The following is a 16,377-nucleotide window of genomic DNA, read 5'->3' as shown; positions in this document are numbered from 1 at the left end:
GAGCTGATTGTTCTGTAAATAGTTTGAAATGTTTATTTTAAAAATGCCTTGGCTGCATTTTTAGGTAAACAGCTGCAAAAAACTTTGTTGTTTGCATAACTTGGATACTTTTTTGAAGAAGTAACTATATAATTAAATTGCCCAACATTGGTCATTATATACTGTATTTTGCAGACACAGAGTTACAGGACTCTCTCCCAGACCACAGACTCATAATACAAGTCAGAGCTTTATATATATATATATATATATATATATATATATATATATATATATATAAAGAAAGAAAGAAAGAAAGAAAGAAAGAAAGAAAGAAAGAAAGTTGTGTTTTCAAAATTGGAGTTCAAGTTATTGTTTACTTACAATAGTGTTAACATGCCACACAGGTCATGAACAATTTTTTTTTAAAATTTTCATTGTATGTGGGCTAAAGCAGTTAATTAAAAGTAGTCTAACATAAATGTAAATGCTGTAATTGGATTATTTTAATAAACCAGGTAACTTAGATGGATTTGATGCTGGCGTGACCACAGTGCACACGTCTGCTGTTGCTCACAGTGGTCCAAGGGACCGCTCAGGGAGTTTGTGTGTTCGCTCAGACACATGAAAAATTAGAGGGAACATTGGTTACCACTACTACTACCATGACCTACCACTACTTTCATCCCACATATACTACTAAAACTAAGCTAACTTTGGCCATGTTAGCTTAGTTGGCCTGCTAGCTTATGAGAGCTTTAATTAAAGCTATTTTCTGCAGTGCCAATCATATAAAATAATTTTACAATCACACATTTAGAAAAACATGCTTTCAAGCACATGCTGCATTGTCTGTAAATATCTTTATGTTTACTGCATTACTTGGATCTAAATGTCTCCCAAGTAAAAGTGTAGGTGTAAGCTAGCAAGCTGTGTGGTTGTAATGGCTTGCTGGTACACTGAATGGAAGTGATCCATTTATCATTCCACCAGTGCTTTCCCTGCTGTAAAGTCAAAATGTTTGCCAAGCAAAAAAGTCTCTTGGCATTAGGTGCGCATACTGAAGTGACAGTCAATAATGGTTAACCAGCATCAAGCAACACCTGCCACTGGAAAGTGGCTCAATGAATACCAGCAACATACCACCCGAGAGCAGCAGGGAATGTGACATATGCCACTGAACCAGGAGTGGCATACCACTCCACACTTTTCAACAAGGGTGTCACTTGGTGTTTAGTCATAAAATAAAGTGCTGTATGTACTGAAACCGCGCAGCCACAGTAATTCAGATTTGACCAAAAGTGCTGCACTAACCGAGTGACGCTGTAAGCCACAGAGCCAGGCAGCTAACACGGCAAAAAAGGCATGACATCCAGAGGTTGTGGGTCCCCTTGTGATGAAATTAATTATTTCTGTGGGACTGCAATGGAAATCACTGCGGCCTATAGGTCACATTTCACTTTTCGAAGGTGGACCGGACCTGGATGCAAAGGTCAGCTGTCAGAAAGCTTTTATGTCCTCCAAAAGCAACTGGTGGCCTGTTTGAACATGACGGACTACAGTGGATTAGACCAAGACTCTCTGACTCTGACTGCAAGTGCTGCTGAAAGCACCATAATAGCTCATTAAAGAGCAAGAAAACACATTCTCTCACCCTTTTTTTCATACCAATAGTTACATGTTTCCAAACGGTGCTGGCTCACATTGTTTTCCAGCAGCCTGCTCAGTATCCAGCACTGTTTTCCCATCTAAGATCTCATACTTCTCTTTGTTTAAGATAAGACATTATGGAGTGTTCAAAGAATGCTGCATATTGTAGCTAAAGCCAAATAAAGACTTGAGATTTAAAAAAAGAAAAAAGTGAATACCACTGCAATCTAGAGCAGCCCGCTTTAACAAATAAGTGGAAGCTGGATAATTCAGTTTCAGAACTGTACAGTAAGGGAGGGGTATAAATAACTGCTTCCAAATATAGCACAATATTTGAACTTCCCCTCACATTCCTGCTATGAGCTGCTATCACCATGGCCATTTTGCCTGCGTAAAGAACCCACTGCAGATTAAAGGCCACACCAGCCCCCCATGAGGTGTTTGTCACTCTCCACATCCGTGCAACTGTGCGCAGCATCTGTCTTCCTTGTCACATTAAAGTAAACTGACCGCTTCAGCAACACCCCAAAATAAAAATGAGGGTAGTGGAAAAAAAAAAAAAGAAAGCTGAAGAAGTGAGAACAGAAAAGAGCCTAGACGTGGCCCCGGCTGCACTCCGTTGTTGAAGTAATTAGCCCCCTGGTTGACGTGCACTCCTCGTGGGACTCCACCGTGACATGTTCAAATGAGTATTGGCAGTGTGCGACACCAGCTGTGGGCCTCCTGCAGGGAGCCGCTGTAGCATGCACTGAGCACGACACCAGCCCTTTAGACTCCGAAGAGCATGAGCAGTGGCCTTGAGCTTGTTTTACAGCTAAAGGAAGCAACTGTAAACTGTGACTTCTGAACTTTTTATGTCAGGTGATTCAGGCGGTGATGCTCTACTGACTGTCCACCAAACACACACACACATTCAAATCTGTGTCTGTGCTACAGATGGGCTCAGCAACTCTAAAAGGGGGCTTAGACACGATGAGGGGAGGGCAGCCAGGCATTAATCAGACCCATTCTGCAGCAGAAATTGAACCACACCCGCTCTGTGTGGAATTCCCACTCTACCCACCCACAGCACCAATTTGGTAACCCCTGGTGGGAGGACACATGACTGGCAACACCAACATATCCAAGAAAGGGGGCTGCCACACCCATCCTTATCTTTTCAAGGCCTCACTTTTGCTCAGTGATCGCATTTATTAAATCATAAACGAGTCACAGCCAAATCACGCTTCATTTGAAAGGATTATATTTAACCACACACAAACTCGATCGTGTGAGTATTATTTCTAGAACACACACAAAAAAGATATTTTTAGTCGTGTTATTTAAGAACGCTGCTTTAATTGGATATTTTGCATCGCCTGATGAAACAAAGGCTTCGTAGCCAAGAGCTGCTCAACAGTTCCTCCTAGTGGTCGAATAATATTATTTAAAAAACTGAGCTTGAAAGGAAACCTATTTGAATCTTTACTGCATTATTTATGCCATTTTATTGGAACATTTATAAACATAGATGAGACACATTAGCATAAACAGACATGATAAATTTGAGATTTCAGGTCCAAAGTAGATCATAAATAGTCACAATATTGATCTAAAAAGCGAAAGTGCACGTGGTTGTTTTCGTTGGATCCGTGAAGACGGGCATGGAGAATCAGAATCAGACAGCGAAATGCTGAAGTGTAAGATAAGTACACATGAATTCAAGTGAAGTGCACGAGTAAGGTGTCTGTGTGTGGAGGTGCTTGGGACTGCAGGAGGTTTCAGTCCTCTGGATTCTCATTAGTTTCTTACAGGCGTGCCGTTTCCTTTCACCGTTTTCTTCAGGTGGTGGTAGTTGGGCAGGATCTTCATGAGGAAGTCCAGCTGCAGAGTCTGAGGCTATGTGATTAAAAAATAAATTAAAAATCATCCCAGGTTATTACAAATGTGCCTACAAGCCAGCAGAACCTGGAGGATCGCAGACAAGCATCAGCGTGAAGCACTGACCTGTGGCTTTTCACTCTGCACACGCCTGATGCAGTTTGATCCGTAGACGACTGTGTTCTCCGGCACGACCTCGCACGTGTTGATTTGACAGCACGCGCCGACGATGCAGCCGCTGGTCAGGATCACGTTTCTCCCGAGATCAGCTGGGAATGAACATTACAAAAACACACTGTCAAAAATATGAAAACTGGGCTCACTGTAAAACCATATTTACATGTGAGTTTTAGTGGTTTTTGTAGATTTAAGTAAAGACATGTGAACAAACAATGTGTCTTTGTGACAGGCTGCTAGTAACATAGTACCTAATGATGCGTTGTTGCAATCTTTGCTAGGTTTTCCATTATGTGTTGTGACACTGTCAAATACAAAGTTCATCTCTGAGCAAAGTGACTTTCTGCTTGAATGATTTATAGGTTGGTAGTGAGTGGCTTTAAAAGACAAACGAAAATGGTTAGGTACAAGGACTGGACTGGAAATGGGTGAAAAGGCAGCCAGTATCCAAAGAGAAATTTTAAAAGACCTTCAGAAAGCCTGGAGAATTATTGCTCAAGAGCACTTTAAAACATTGTAAGAAAGTCTGGATCCTTGGAAGCAAAATATCAAGAACTCAGGGCGGGGTCAAGACTCAAGTTTTTTCTAATGTTAATGCAGTACTTACCCTTGGACTCAATCACATTGTTGTCTCCAATTTTCAAAGCTTGAGAGACTGTGTCAGACTTGTCAAGGACTTCAACCAGTACATCAGGGGAATGAAACAACTGATATGTAATCAAAAGATATTGCATACTGACTTATATTGCTGTTTTCATACGTGCTTTCCCTTATTTTCTGTCATATATATTGTTACAGTTGTGAGTAAACATGGACAAATACTAAATACTAAAGTCAGCGTATGTACAAGTAATCCCTGTGACCACTGAACTCGTTTTCTACTCTGTACAATGTCATAGCGAATGGATAGCTCAAAAATAGTCATCTCAGGCACACAGCTCTAGCTGTGACCACAGAAGCTCCACCCACCAGCCATTCAATCCTTCTGTTTGATAGGGACAGCCAATCACAAGGAAGTTGTCTTAATATGATGGTTCTTAAAATTTTTCCACAATGTCCGCTTCGGAAGCCAAAAGTTTGATTTTTTTTTAGGTTTTTTGTTTTGTTTTGTTTTTTTACAATAAACAATAAAATAACAAAGATCCAAGATAAGTTTGAATGTGATGTGATGCAGTATGTTAAAAACTAGCCAAAAATGCATACCAAGGATCCCAGCTGAGCACAATTACAAAGAAGCGATGACACAGTGATGAATAATCAGACTTTCCCATATTTGAAATGTTTGTTATCTTAACTTCACTGTCTTCAAACATTCTCAAAACTATGTCAAAAAGAAAGTTGTTTATTTAACAGTTTGTGGGGCATAAACTGCAACTAAACATGGCACTACTTTGTCCTAAACCTCTCGGGCGTGAGAGGAAAATCCCTGCTCAGCACAGGGGTGCGACTCGGCCAGTCAGCCAACAAAAATTGCTCCCTTTGGCACTGCTGGTAACTTTTCCGTCTTTAGCCTGAGGCGATGACGCTGTGTGAGTTGTGATCATTGGTTTCCTGTAAACCTGGTGGAGTTTTTAATCAGAGATTTAATCATTTACGAATGTGCTGCTATGACTGAGTATTTTTCTACTAAATCACCGTCTTTCAAAGAATTGCCACAGTTTGACATATTCGAGTTAAAAATTCATAAAAAATAAACAAAGAGAAATTGATTAAAACTGCTTATTGGCATGGTAACCTACATGTTTTTAAATTACCGGAAGCAAAACCGTTTTCACACGCTGTGCCAAAAAAAGAAAGAAAAAAAAAAACTGGCCTCCTATTTCTTAACTAACCCTTCATAAAACAGTTCATGTCACATTCAAATCATGTCCTCCAAATCAAATGAGTCTCTCACAAGGAGGCCTGCACCACATGTTTGAAAACAGCTGGGTTGAGTGGATGAATTTAGAGGCAGCACAGTTACTTTTAGAATAGTTACTAGAACAGTTACTTTTTAGAATATAATAGGAGTGTGGAGTAGATAGAAATGAGCATTAAGGAATTGCACTGTACTGTATGTATATAGTATGTGATGAGCAAGTCAAAGCCTGTTAGTGCTCTCTGGTGGACAAACTCTATATGGACAACAATATTCCCAAATGAGAAAAAGCATTTAACTTATAAAGCAACAACAACAAAATGTAAACGATAATTTAAAAAAATAATAATAATACAAAAATCAGGATTGTATATATTTATTTAATAGGCTAATAATTATAGAGGGCCACGAGTGCCAAAATGAATCAAACAAATACATCATTAAATGTGTCATTAAATCATTAAATTGGAAACAAACACAAATAATTAATTAAATGTATTATATTAATTGATATATGATTAATGATTCATGTATTTAATTAATTATTAATTTCCATTTTAATTAATTAACCACACATTTAATTAAATGATTCATTACGTATTTATTTAATTATTTTTGGCATCCGTGGGCCTACATAAATAATGGCTATTGTTACAGCAAAGGATACCACATCCAACTTCAAACACATTGTTAGTCCCGATTGTCATGGCCTTTGGCTCGACTCCCTCCGAGTCTGGCATTATATTCTCTGGATAACTATTAAGAGACATTAAAGGGATGTAAGCGTGCATGAAAATGATCACTCAGGAAAAAATAAATTTAAAAAAATAAAAATAAAAGCGAATAAATAAATAAATAAATAAATAAATAAATAAATAAATAAATAAATAAATAAATAAATAAAAGTCACACATCACCTATGGGTTACCTGTTAATGATAAGCGCCTGCTCCTCTATTAGATTCCCCTCTCCGATGATTATAGGCCCTGCTTCTGCTATGATCCGCGCTTTTGGGTGGACCACTGTTCTAGCGCCTGTGAATGAAGAAGAACTGGATTTACATGGAGCTTAAAGCAGCAGCTGTAGATTTCTTTATTCTTTCTTTTTATTTTGAAGGTAGTAATAATATAAAAGACTCACCGATAGTCACATCTCCTCTTATTTCGCTTTCAACACACACAACGGCTCCAGCGGCGATTTTAGCACTGCAGGAAAACACGCACAGACACACACAGATATACCGAGATCATCATTCAAATAAACGAGGACTACACGACAGCGAGAATAAGCAGCACATATAGATCATCGCCTGGCTGCTACAGTGTCAGCCAGTGCAATACATGGAGAATATGATTGAACATTTTAATTTCCTGACATCTGTCATTGCTTCAAAATACGCCACGCACGGTGCAGTGCAGGTTGGAAAGCAGGGGGGTCTACCTTTTCTGTGCCATTAGTTGCTTAGCGTCGGACATCTTCGTGATGAAGAATGAATTGATCCACGGTCGATTATTTATCCTTCAACTGGGGAGCTCTTGGGTTGATTGCATCTGTCTGGCTGGAACATCGTTTCCCCCCTCTGCTGGGACTCCAACGCTAAAAACGAGGTGCACGAAGTGCAGATTGCAACTTAAGCGACGCACAGTCTAAATTATCTGTGATTTCAAGCCCAGTTTAATGAGCACCAGAAGTTTGTTTGTGTTTTTACACACTCACGCTGACATAAAGATCGCCTCCTTTTTGCTGCACTGTCGGTGTGCCTCCTGCAGGGTGCAACAATCACCAACTTTTGGGAGCTGATGGAGCTGTACAGTGAGCCAGTGACATTGATGCCTTTAACTAACAGAGAGGAAACTCTGTGCTGACCTGCTTGTTCATTTAGTGTCAAATACTCTCACATTTTTGTGTCTACTGATTTCTCCCGGAGAGCGTAGGCTTTTTCAGAATAATCCAATTTCTGCCTTTGGATTGTCCGTTAAATGGGATTTATATTTTGTAAAGTCAACCGGAGTTCACTAGGAATAAACCGGAAATTGAACAATGTGTTATTTTCAGATTAAAACGATCTACTTTGCCATGTTTAAAACAAGCTCAGTTCAATTTTCTAGTCATTACAAAGTGCATCTGATGTTTGTTATGTCCCCCTATTATTATTATCATTGCTATTATTATTATTATTATTATTATTATTATTATTATTATTATTATTATTATTATTATGAGAACTTGACTCGTCTTGTTAGGTCTCTTCGGGCTTCTTCAGTTCAAAAAATAGATTTGTTAAGAAATGTCATGTATTTAACCCCTTGTGGGTGTTGTGCCCTTTGGAGGTGGTCTTGAAGTCTGTGGACCCACTCTTAATCGTGTGAGTCGTCCAATGAATGTAATTAAAAAGGCTTGGGTCATCATTGTGCCCTATACTCAGTGTTGGGGAGTAACGGAATACATGTACCGCCGTTACGTATTTAAAATACAAAATATGAGTAACTGTATTCCGTTACAGTTACCGTTTAAAAAGGTGGTATTCAGAATACAGTTACTTTGTTGAAATAAATGGATTACACTGCGGTACTTTCCTGTTTCATATTGTCGCGGGTCAGGACTGTTTGGGTTTTGTTTGACAGCTACGTTCTGTTGTTCCAGGCGGCAGCGTTACGGTTGCCATGGTTACAGGGCGACGCTCTCTCTCTCTCTCTCTGCGACTGTGTGTTTCCTGGGTGAGAGAGCGCCTTTTCGTTGTTGTTGTGCTAAGCTAACAGACAGAATGCTACAAGCATAGCTTCGGTGTTCGCTGTTCGCGTTCGGTGTGAACACACCGTAAAGAATGTAGCATCATGGGCAGTGTAGTCCGTGTTGCAGGGAGAATGGACTGCCATACACGTTATGGGTCTGTGAGCGCGAGGAGGGAGAAAAAGGGGAGTGGAAAGGTACGAGTTGTCATCGAGGAAAAACGGGAGCTGGAAGCATCTAAATATAATAATAACCACTTCAGCCAAGAAGAGTGCCTGACGAGCCCAGTTGTAAGTAAGCTATTAAGACTCGACTGTACACCGTGTTCGTGTTTTCCTCCGAAAACAATAAGTTCCGTTGGAGCAGTCTTTCAACGCCTCTCTCTGTCTCTCGCAAGAAAAGTTGACCCACACAACAAAGTAAAGCTATTTTTCGGCTACGAGCCGACAGGGACCCCGCCGTATTAGTCAGAGGTCCCTCTACTACAGTTCGGAGTCGCGGACCTTCAGTAATATTAATAAATCACACAGCAATAGTACATTCACGTAGTTGTAAACAGCATGATAATATATTAAGTAATCCAAAGTATTCAGAATACGTTACTGTCATTGAGTAACGTAACGGAATACGTTACAGAATACATTTTGGGGCATGTAATCTGTATTCTGTAATGGAATACATTTTAAAAGTAACCTTCCCAACACTGCCTATACTATTATGCGACCTAATGAGGTCATCTGTAGCAAAGTGTGAGTGGGGGTTGAAGGGATTTCAAGATGGCATTGTGGGTGGCTGACAGCTTTCGTCATAAGCCATGATCTCCTTTTGATGATGGTCCTTTACAGTGGACATAAATAGCCTCCTTTACCCCTTTTTCAAGACACATGTCTTCTCAGTCCAAAATGTGAACATTGACATCCTTGAAAGACTGACCTTTATACTTTAAGTGCTGGTGTATTGTTGTAAAGCAGATACTTTCAGCCAGAGGTTTCTTCCTCTTAAAAGGGAGTTTTTCCTTCCCAATGTTGCCTGTGGCTGCTGGGGTTTCTCTCTATATTTTTTAGGCTCTTTACCACACATTGAGGTGACTAAGTTGAACACACCCACATTTTGATGAATGCATCAGAGAGAAACTTGGGGTTCAGTGTCTTTTCCGAGGATACTCTGACATGCCAGGGATCAAACCACCAACCTTCCAAGATGACCTGCTCTGTCTCCTGAACTAGAACCAGGACCACCCAACAAAGGACGTAGGAGAAGGAGCTTTCAGTGGGGAGGAAAAGAGGAAGACCTCAGAGGAGGCTCATGTATGTAGTAAAGGAGGACATGCAGACGGTTAGTGTGATAGAGGAGGATGCTAGGAATGATGGGGACTGCTAAATGGAGCAACTAAAGAAGATGAAGAAGAAGGTGGTCACTTCTGTATACAGATTAATTTAAAGTAAATAAAAACTCTTGTAACAACAAACAGCATGTTGACTACTGTGGGTTTCCCTTCTTGAGCGGCGCTGAATAAGCGACATCATTTTCCGACTTTTATTTTGAAGTTAAGCAGCGGAAGTCCAGCTGGTTATTCCGTCATACTTGTCGGCTGTTGAGTTTTGAAGGAGAGCGAAGCGTGTCAAAGCGAGCTGCGAAGGGGGAGCGCGCAAGTCGGAGTACATTAATTAGACCGCAGCTCGTTTGAACACCGGCTTCCGTACACAATACAGCTTAAACACAACTTAAGTGTACCGTTAATATATACATTTAAAAAAAACAGCCTTCCTGAAACAGCAGGTATATTTTTTTTTATGCCCCTTCATTTCTCTCTTGTTCTTTCTCTAATGAGAGTGAAGAAGTGGGTCTAGCGGCGCGGCGGGGGAGCTGAATTTCACGCGTTCGCCTCAACTTTGTGGAAATATGTGAAGTGTGATAAATGCCACTGGAAAATGGAGCAGTCGGCTACTCTGGACATAGAGACTCTGAAGGTAAGCCCGTCACAGTGGGAAAAAACACCTTTTTTAGTCTTCGTTTTAATTGGAACCGCGCACGTGCACAGGTGGCATTAACCATAGCTTAAGGCGCATGTCCAGTTTGGCAGCATTAAAGGGGTTTCAGGCGTGTTCTGGCCGGCAGGAGGACACCTGTGGATGCCTGTGACATTTTTATCAACGTGGATGATGTTGTTCGTTTTAAATGCAGCAGCTCAAACCCGCGCAGAGTCCTCTCTGCAACAGGTGCGCCCTCCGGCTTCAAGTGTTCCTGTTAAAGAAAAAAACTCCCAGCTAATTAAAGATGAATGGAAAGTGTCTGCTTCTCTCTACAGGCAGTAGTGTGATTAATAACAACTGACCAGCGCTCAGGCACTTCAAGAAGCCTGTCTGCATGGACTCCTTCACACATCTCCCCCTGCTCCTCCTCATCCCCCTCTTCCTTTGCACTACACCTCATATTGTATGCATCCTGCTCTTCAAGAATCACTGTAATGTGACAGCCTATGAATATTCTGCTGCTATGCTTTCTCATTATTATTCCAGCCTAGCAGTGGAGGCAGTAACCTCTGGGTACAGTATGTGCATCTTGTCAGTTCTGCAGCCCCCCCCCTCCAAAGAAAAAAAAAAGAAGCTACTCTGAAGCCCATCACCCGGTGGCTGGGTGACTCTTATCAGTCGAGAAACCCCTCCTGCCCCGCTCAGAGTCCGTCCTGCAACTTTTCCTTTCACCATTTCCTCCCCGTTTCCTGCGAAGGCTGTGCTCCGTTGAATCCTCTGAATTGACACTGTGTTATCTAATTAAAACAGAGGCTTTGTTCCGGGTGCTTTGTGACAGTATTTCTGTTGATAACGCTGCGCTCAGTCTGGCACTTCACCCTACCCCTGCCCCCAGTGCGTTCCTCTGATGAATGCAAATGATGACTACGGGGTGCTGTCCAAAATGGCCCCGTTGGCTCTCGAAGGATTTGCCAGGGATTAGCAGGGAAAGCTAGTTTACTGTGGAGAAGTGTGTGCCTGTTTACATCAGCAGTTTGTCGACTGTCTCGCACACCATCACTACCACGTTCCAACCTCCCCAGAGCTGCTGAAGAGACTTCACACCAGCTCTCGACTGTAATTAACGATGCGAGGGTCAGAAGGTATCGTCGGCCACATGATAGGTGAGCCACGGCCGGCCTGCCCATGTTGCCACAGCGTCCTTGAGTAAGGCCCAAATTGCTCCCCGAGGCAGCTGCCGTTTGTGTGCGCAAGGAAAACACATTGTGAAAACACTCTGTAAGAACCCATCTACCTCTCAAAGGCTCTGTATAAGTGCAGGCAATTTGCCATTTGAGGGAAGTGTCTTCAAAAGCAGAAAGGAAACTCGCCCCCAGCCCCCCACCCAAATGGCATCTTCAAACAGCCTGTGATGTGATGCTCACTCTTGGTGCCTGTGAGTGCTCCGACTGAACAGCTGCGACCTTTTGTTGCGCTGGGCTTATTGGAGATCTTTGATCCCCGCTGGTCTCGTACTTACAGTAGAGTTACCTTGTTGCTTTGACTTTTTAAGGAAGCGCGCGCCCGTCCATCGATTTGCCTAGAAAGGGCAACCAAACCGCAGAAGATGAACCCACTGACAAACTATTGTATCTCCTGCAGAGATGAAGGAGCCGCAAAAATTGGATTTCGCGTACAAGTGGAATGACTATTGACAGCAGCACCACCCTACCCACCCCTCGCACCCAAGTGCTTGATTGTCACATCAACAAAATGTGAGAGAGTAACGTCGATGCGGCGAGCTTGGCTTTGAGGAGCGTAATTGGCTTTCCCGCTTACAGTCGTGTATTCAGGCTCAACTGTGCGACCCTTTTGATTGAACTTTCTGTCAAAATAAAAGCCCAAAGAACTGAAATAAATAGGTGCTTTAATACTGTGTGTCAGACTTGGAGCTAGATCGTGTCCATCTATTTTCCGTGCTGCTGCCTCAGCGATTGTGCAGCGCTCGCACGCGGGATGGACGCGTACGAGCTTTCCAGTCATTAGTGCGTCTCAAATGTTTTCTTACCTCCAGCTGAGGCAGCCCTGTGGGACTCCAGTGGCACCGCTGAGCGAGAGAGCGCTCGCCGATTTGCTGATTAACATTATCAAGCATTAATAACGTCTCATTTTCTTTCATTAGGGGCTTCTCAGCTGTATTTTGCTGCCTCTGCAGCATGTCGTGCATTTGATCAAAGCAGCGTGTAGAGTATCACCCTCTGTGCTAATTGCTGAAGATGAGGCACGCCAGCAGTGGGAAGGGACTGCTGGGTAATTGCTGGCTTTGGATCCAGCTTTAAGGTCTGTAGTGAAAGCAGGACCTAGTCCCACCCTCGAGGCGAAAAGTAAAGTGACAGATTCAGATCTCAGCACAAACTTAAATGGGATTGATGAAGAGGCATGTGCAAGGATAACTTTGGTTGTGCAACAAATCCACGCGGATGTTTCCAGCACACTGTTTCATCTACAGAGATAGCAGCTTTTTGGCCTTTTGTACCTCAGAGAAGCTAGTTTCTGTGTAGGCGTTTACTTCCTATGAATAGAACCTGCATGTAAAACAGGTTGTAGATGGTAAACCATCTGAGAGGATTTCAGACCCACCTGTTCACGATAATTCGTTGACATTTGTCTTGAGTGCTGTAGAACATATTTCGATGATTTCAGCACTGATAGCTCTGTTAAATTACATACAAATACAAATCGGTACCTACAGATTTTAGCCGTCAGATTAAAATCATTCTCAGACCTGCAATTGTGAACACAAACGTATGGTTGTTGTCAGTGGTGTAAAGCTTAATTGTTTATTTTCAGAAGACTCTAAAGCTTCGAGTCTCATTTTGGTTAAACTACATGAATACTCAACAATGGTCAGATTATTTTTACTTTAAAGCAGTTCTTGTGACCTGTGCAAAATTTAAAAGGTCATTATTATTATTATTATTATTATTATTATTATTATTATTATTATTATTATTATTATTAACAATAATAATAATAATAAATCCTTTATTTAAATTCGTGTGATCTCTTTTTTAAGAATGACCTCTGTGCAACATATTATAACGACACATGCTTCATCACAAATTTACACACGTACAAGAGTAGTTGTTGCGCGTGGGGGATCGATACAGCATATAGTGTTGTGACATGTTGCATGGTGATTATGTGTCGATACAGGGTGACCAAATTTAAAATATTTATTAAATAAATTAAAATCCTCTGGGAATAATACGAACTAGAGGGATCATCCCATGCACCACCATCCTGTTATAATGTTAGCTGAGCAAAATTACATTAAATTGGCTCAACCGAAAATCCGTCCAACACTGGGTACACTTAGTTTGACAAAGCTGCCTAATTCAGACAAAGCTGATGGAGGAGTTGCACCAGTAAAAATAGGAAGGCATCATCGTTCATCTACATCTAAAAACAAGAACCAGTGTCTGCCTGGTGATTGTATTGAATTTCAATTGTGACCGCTTTTGATGACAGGGTGATGGCACAGGTCGCCTGATAGGAGACAGCTTGTCTGCAGGCAGTCACAGTCTGACTTGGACTGACTGCAGTCACTCTCAGATTGTCAAAGGGTTGCAAATAACTGTTGTCTAATTTACAAACAGATTGCCATCAGTCTGAAAGAGTCTTTGTCGATGAGCACAACCTGAGGGGACTCAGCTCGTTGCCAGCTGCTTGTACTCTGGTTATATTCCTGTAGAACAGGAAGGCTGATGAGGGCAAATGTCATAGTTAATTGTGAGTTTACGTATATGTGATGTTTGGTGCTTTATCACAGTTAATTGTTGTGTTATTAGAAAAAGGCTGCATGTAATTGCCAGCTTGACCCCCAGTCAATCACAGACTGATATACGTGATAACAGGAATTATATTTTTGATCTAATTTTTCAGTAAAAAAAAAAAAAAAATACAATTAATAATTAAAAAATCAACAACTTTATCTCAGTGGATACAGCATATATTGGCAAAGATTAAGTTTAAGCACATAATTTAGAGTGGAAAATTGTTATAAATCACAATATATGTCGTTGCAGTACTAAAAATCTGAGTAATATTGCATCGTGGGGTTTCTGGTGATTATCCTGTCTTATGGTTGCCAGTGAATAGTGTCAGCAGGTAAACAGGTGGCCTTTGTAGTACAGACTTTTAAACAAGTCGTAATTCCAACACAGAATCAAGAGGCTTTGAAGTGGATGTAGAAGCAGGCATATAAACTAGATGTAGAAAGAAAATACTTTGATGAATTGCCAAATGCACTTGAATGGCCATTAAGATATCTGGGTTTGCCTAAAATGTAGACTTAAATCTTCAGTAGTTTTTGCTTAAACCCAACCTATGTATCAACTGATATTAGCTATTAGCTAGATGTATCGGTATCAGTTTCTATAACAGCTCATAAATTAAAGTTTAGAAAAGTAAAGAAGAGATGGAGGAAACACCCTTCAACAATGGTATCAGTGTTGATGTTGCCTGCTTTTTCCACTAGAGGTCACTCTGCAATTTCTCTATTGTCAACACGTGTTTGAAACAACACAAACACAACATCCGAGTGGAGTTGGGCAAGAGTAAACGAGTAATCCACAACTTGTTGGTACAATAAAACATTAAAGTTTATAGTTTTCTCTTACTAAGGACTCATAAATAACTGCACCTAACAAATGTCAGAGATTTGCTTTGTCCGAAAGAAAAAATATATTAAAATAGATTTCTAAATCACCAAATGTCAATGAGGGGCTTAAATGCCCCGTTTCGGCTCTACTTTTACCTTCTTTCTAATTGCACAACTTGTGATATTCTGGGCCCATCATTAAAAAACTGAGAATTAGAGCAGTTCTATTTGTTATCAGTGTTTTCTTCTTAAAAGTCACTGTTGTTTCTTACACTTTGATGCAATTGGACATCTTCATCGGTCCAGGCGTGCGTGTTTGTGAGCGTCAGCTGTGACCAGCATGCTGAAATGACAAATTGACAAAGTGCCAGCCACTATGCACTCCTCCATTAGCTCTATGAATAACCAAGCTTTAGGAGGCAAGAGTGGACCAGGGTAATATATGCATTAAAAACCCTTGCAAAGAAATCACAGGATCTGCTAGCATTGGGAACAGTGGGTTGCCATAGAAATTACAAGTGCTGAAGTTTCCCCTAGCAACAGTGGATTGAAAATAGACTAAAAGTGTCCAGCAGGGCCATGGCTGTAGGCTAAAAGATTGGTTGGAAATAGTTTTGTTTTTTTTCTTGGAGTTATTAATGTTGATAGGTCCTCTTGGATACCAGTTGTGTAAAGATCTCATGATAATTTTGAGGGTTCAGTAGCTCAGGTCAGTTTTGTGTAAACATCTTCCAGTGTTGTGAAAAGTTGTGGCTGTGAAAATGACTTGCATGACTACACAGAGAGTTGATTTTATGCCTCTGTGTAAGCACCTCTCATAGTGTTCTTGTCCCTCAGCTGTATTGCTGGTTAAATTGGAATCACTGACATTTCTAGGCCAGCGATATGGGTCATTTGTATTTGCTGCTAAGTCGCAACATCCATTTGTGAGACATCTGCCAGCACCAGCAGATGTGACCCAAACTATCCATCCATGGAAACAATCACTTGAAGAGTGGATTAGGTTGTTTAACAGCAGAAAGCTTGTGGGAGTCTTCTTTTAGATGCCGTATTGCAGCGAGGTATGCTGCTATTTGCAGGTATTAGTATTTTCTTCAAGGCTTAGCTGTCCTATGTTTGAATGGCTTTTTTTTTTTTTTTTAAAGGATCCATCACAGCAGTTAATGGCTATTTTAATTATTGAATGAGCTGTCAACATAGAAAAGGGGGTTTATTGTACTACATAGGGTGACAATGGTGGATGCTGGGCTCAGTCTGAAGTATGACTTCAAACTGCTCTAAAGGTTGTTTTTTTTTCCAGAGCAAAATAATGGTGCCAACATGGAAGTGGCAGAAATTGCAGTTTCTCTTGGTCAGGCATGTCAAACATAAGGCCCGGGGACCAGAATTGGCTTGGCAAAGGTTACGTCCACACTAGCCCGAATAGATTTGAAAAAACGGCGTTTTTGTCGGAAAACGCTCCACGTCCCCCTAGCGTTTTCAGCCAGAGTTGTGCGTCCACATTGAAA

General features: G+C 41.1%; 2 protein-coding genes across 3 annotated transcripts in view; one reads left to right on the top strand and one right to left on the bottom strand.

Moving 5' to 3' along the window:
* Nucleotides 1-3,092: 3,092 nt before the first annotated feature.
* Nucleotides 3,093-12,449, bottom strand: dctn6 (dynactin subunit 6). 2 transcript variants are annotated; one of them, XM_004554479.4, is made up of 8 exons: nt 7,241-7,507; nt 6,965-7,120; nt 6,665-6,729; nt 6,453-6,558; nt 6,192-6,280; nt 4,274-4,321; nt 3,616-3,758; nt 3,093-3,507 (listed from the first exon to the last, which is right to left on the bottom strand). In XM_004554479.4, exons 2-8 carry the CDS (start codon nt 6,997-6,999, stop codon nt 3,409-3,411), a joined length of 585 nt encoding a protein of 194 aa, XP_004554536.1. In that variant the 5' UTR covers nt 7,000-7,120; nt 7,241-7,507; the 3' UTR covers nt 3,093-3,408. The 2 variants fall into 2 exon arrangements, with proteins under 2 accessions (XP_004554536.1, XP_076737949.1); XM_076881834.1 differs by lacking the exons at nt 6,965-7,120; nt 7,241-7,507 and adding an exon at nt 12,275-12,449.
* The window catches only part of LOC101470132 (zeta-sarcoglycan), a 54,875-nt gene continuing 48,332 nt past the window's right edge, over nt 9,835-16,377 (top strand). The window contains exon 1 of the mRNA XM_004554480.3: nt 9,835-10,224. Within this exon, the coding sequence (XP_004554537.2) occupies nt 10,186-10,224 (39 nt within the window). The 5' untranslated portion in view covers nt 9,835-10,185. The remainder of the gene's footprint in view (nt 10,225-16,377) is intronic.

This window comes from Maylandia zebra, linkage group LG3, assembly GCF_041146795.1.
Source record: "Maylandia zebra isolate NMK-2024a linkage group LG3, Mzebra_GT3a, whole genome shotgun sequence".
Taxonomy (NCBI): Eukaryota; Metazoa; Chordata; class Actinopteri; order Cichliformes; family Cichlidae; genus Maylandia; species Maylandia zebra.
The sequence above is the reverse complement of the archived record's forward strand: the minus strand, read 5'-3'. Positions and strand labels throughout refer to the sequence as shown.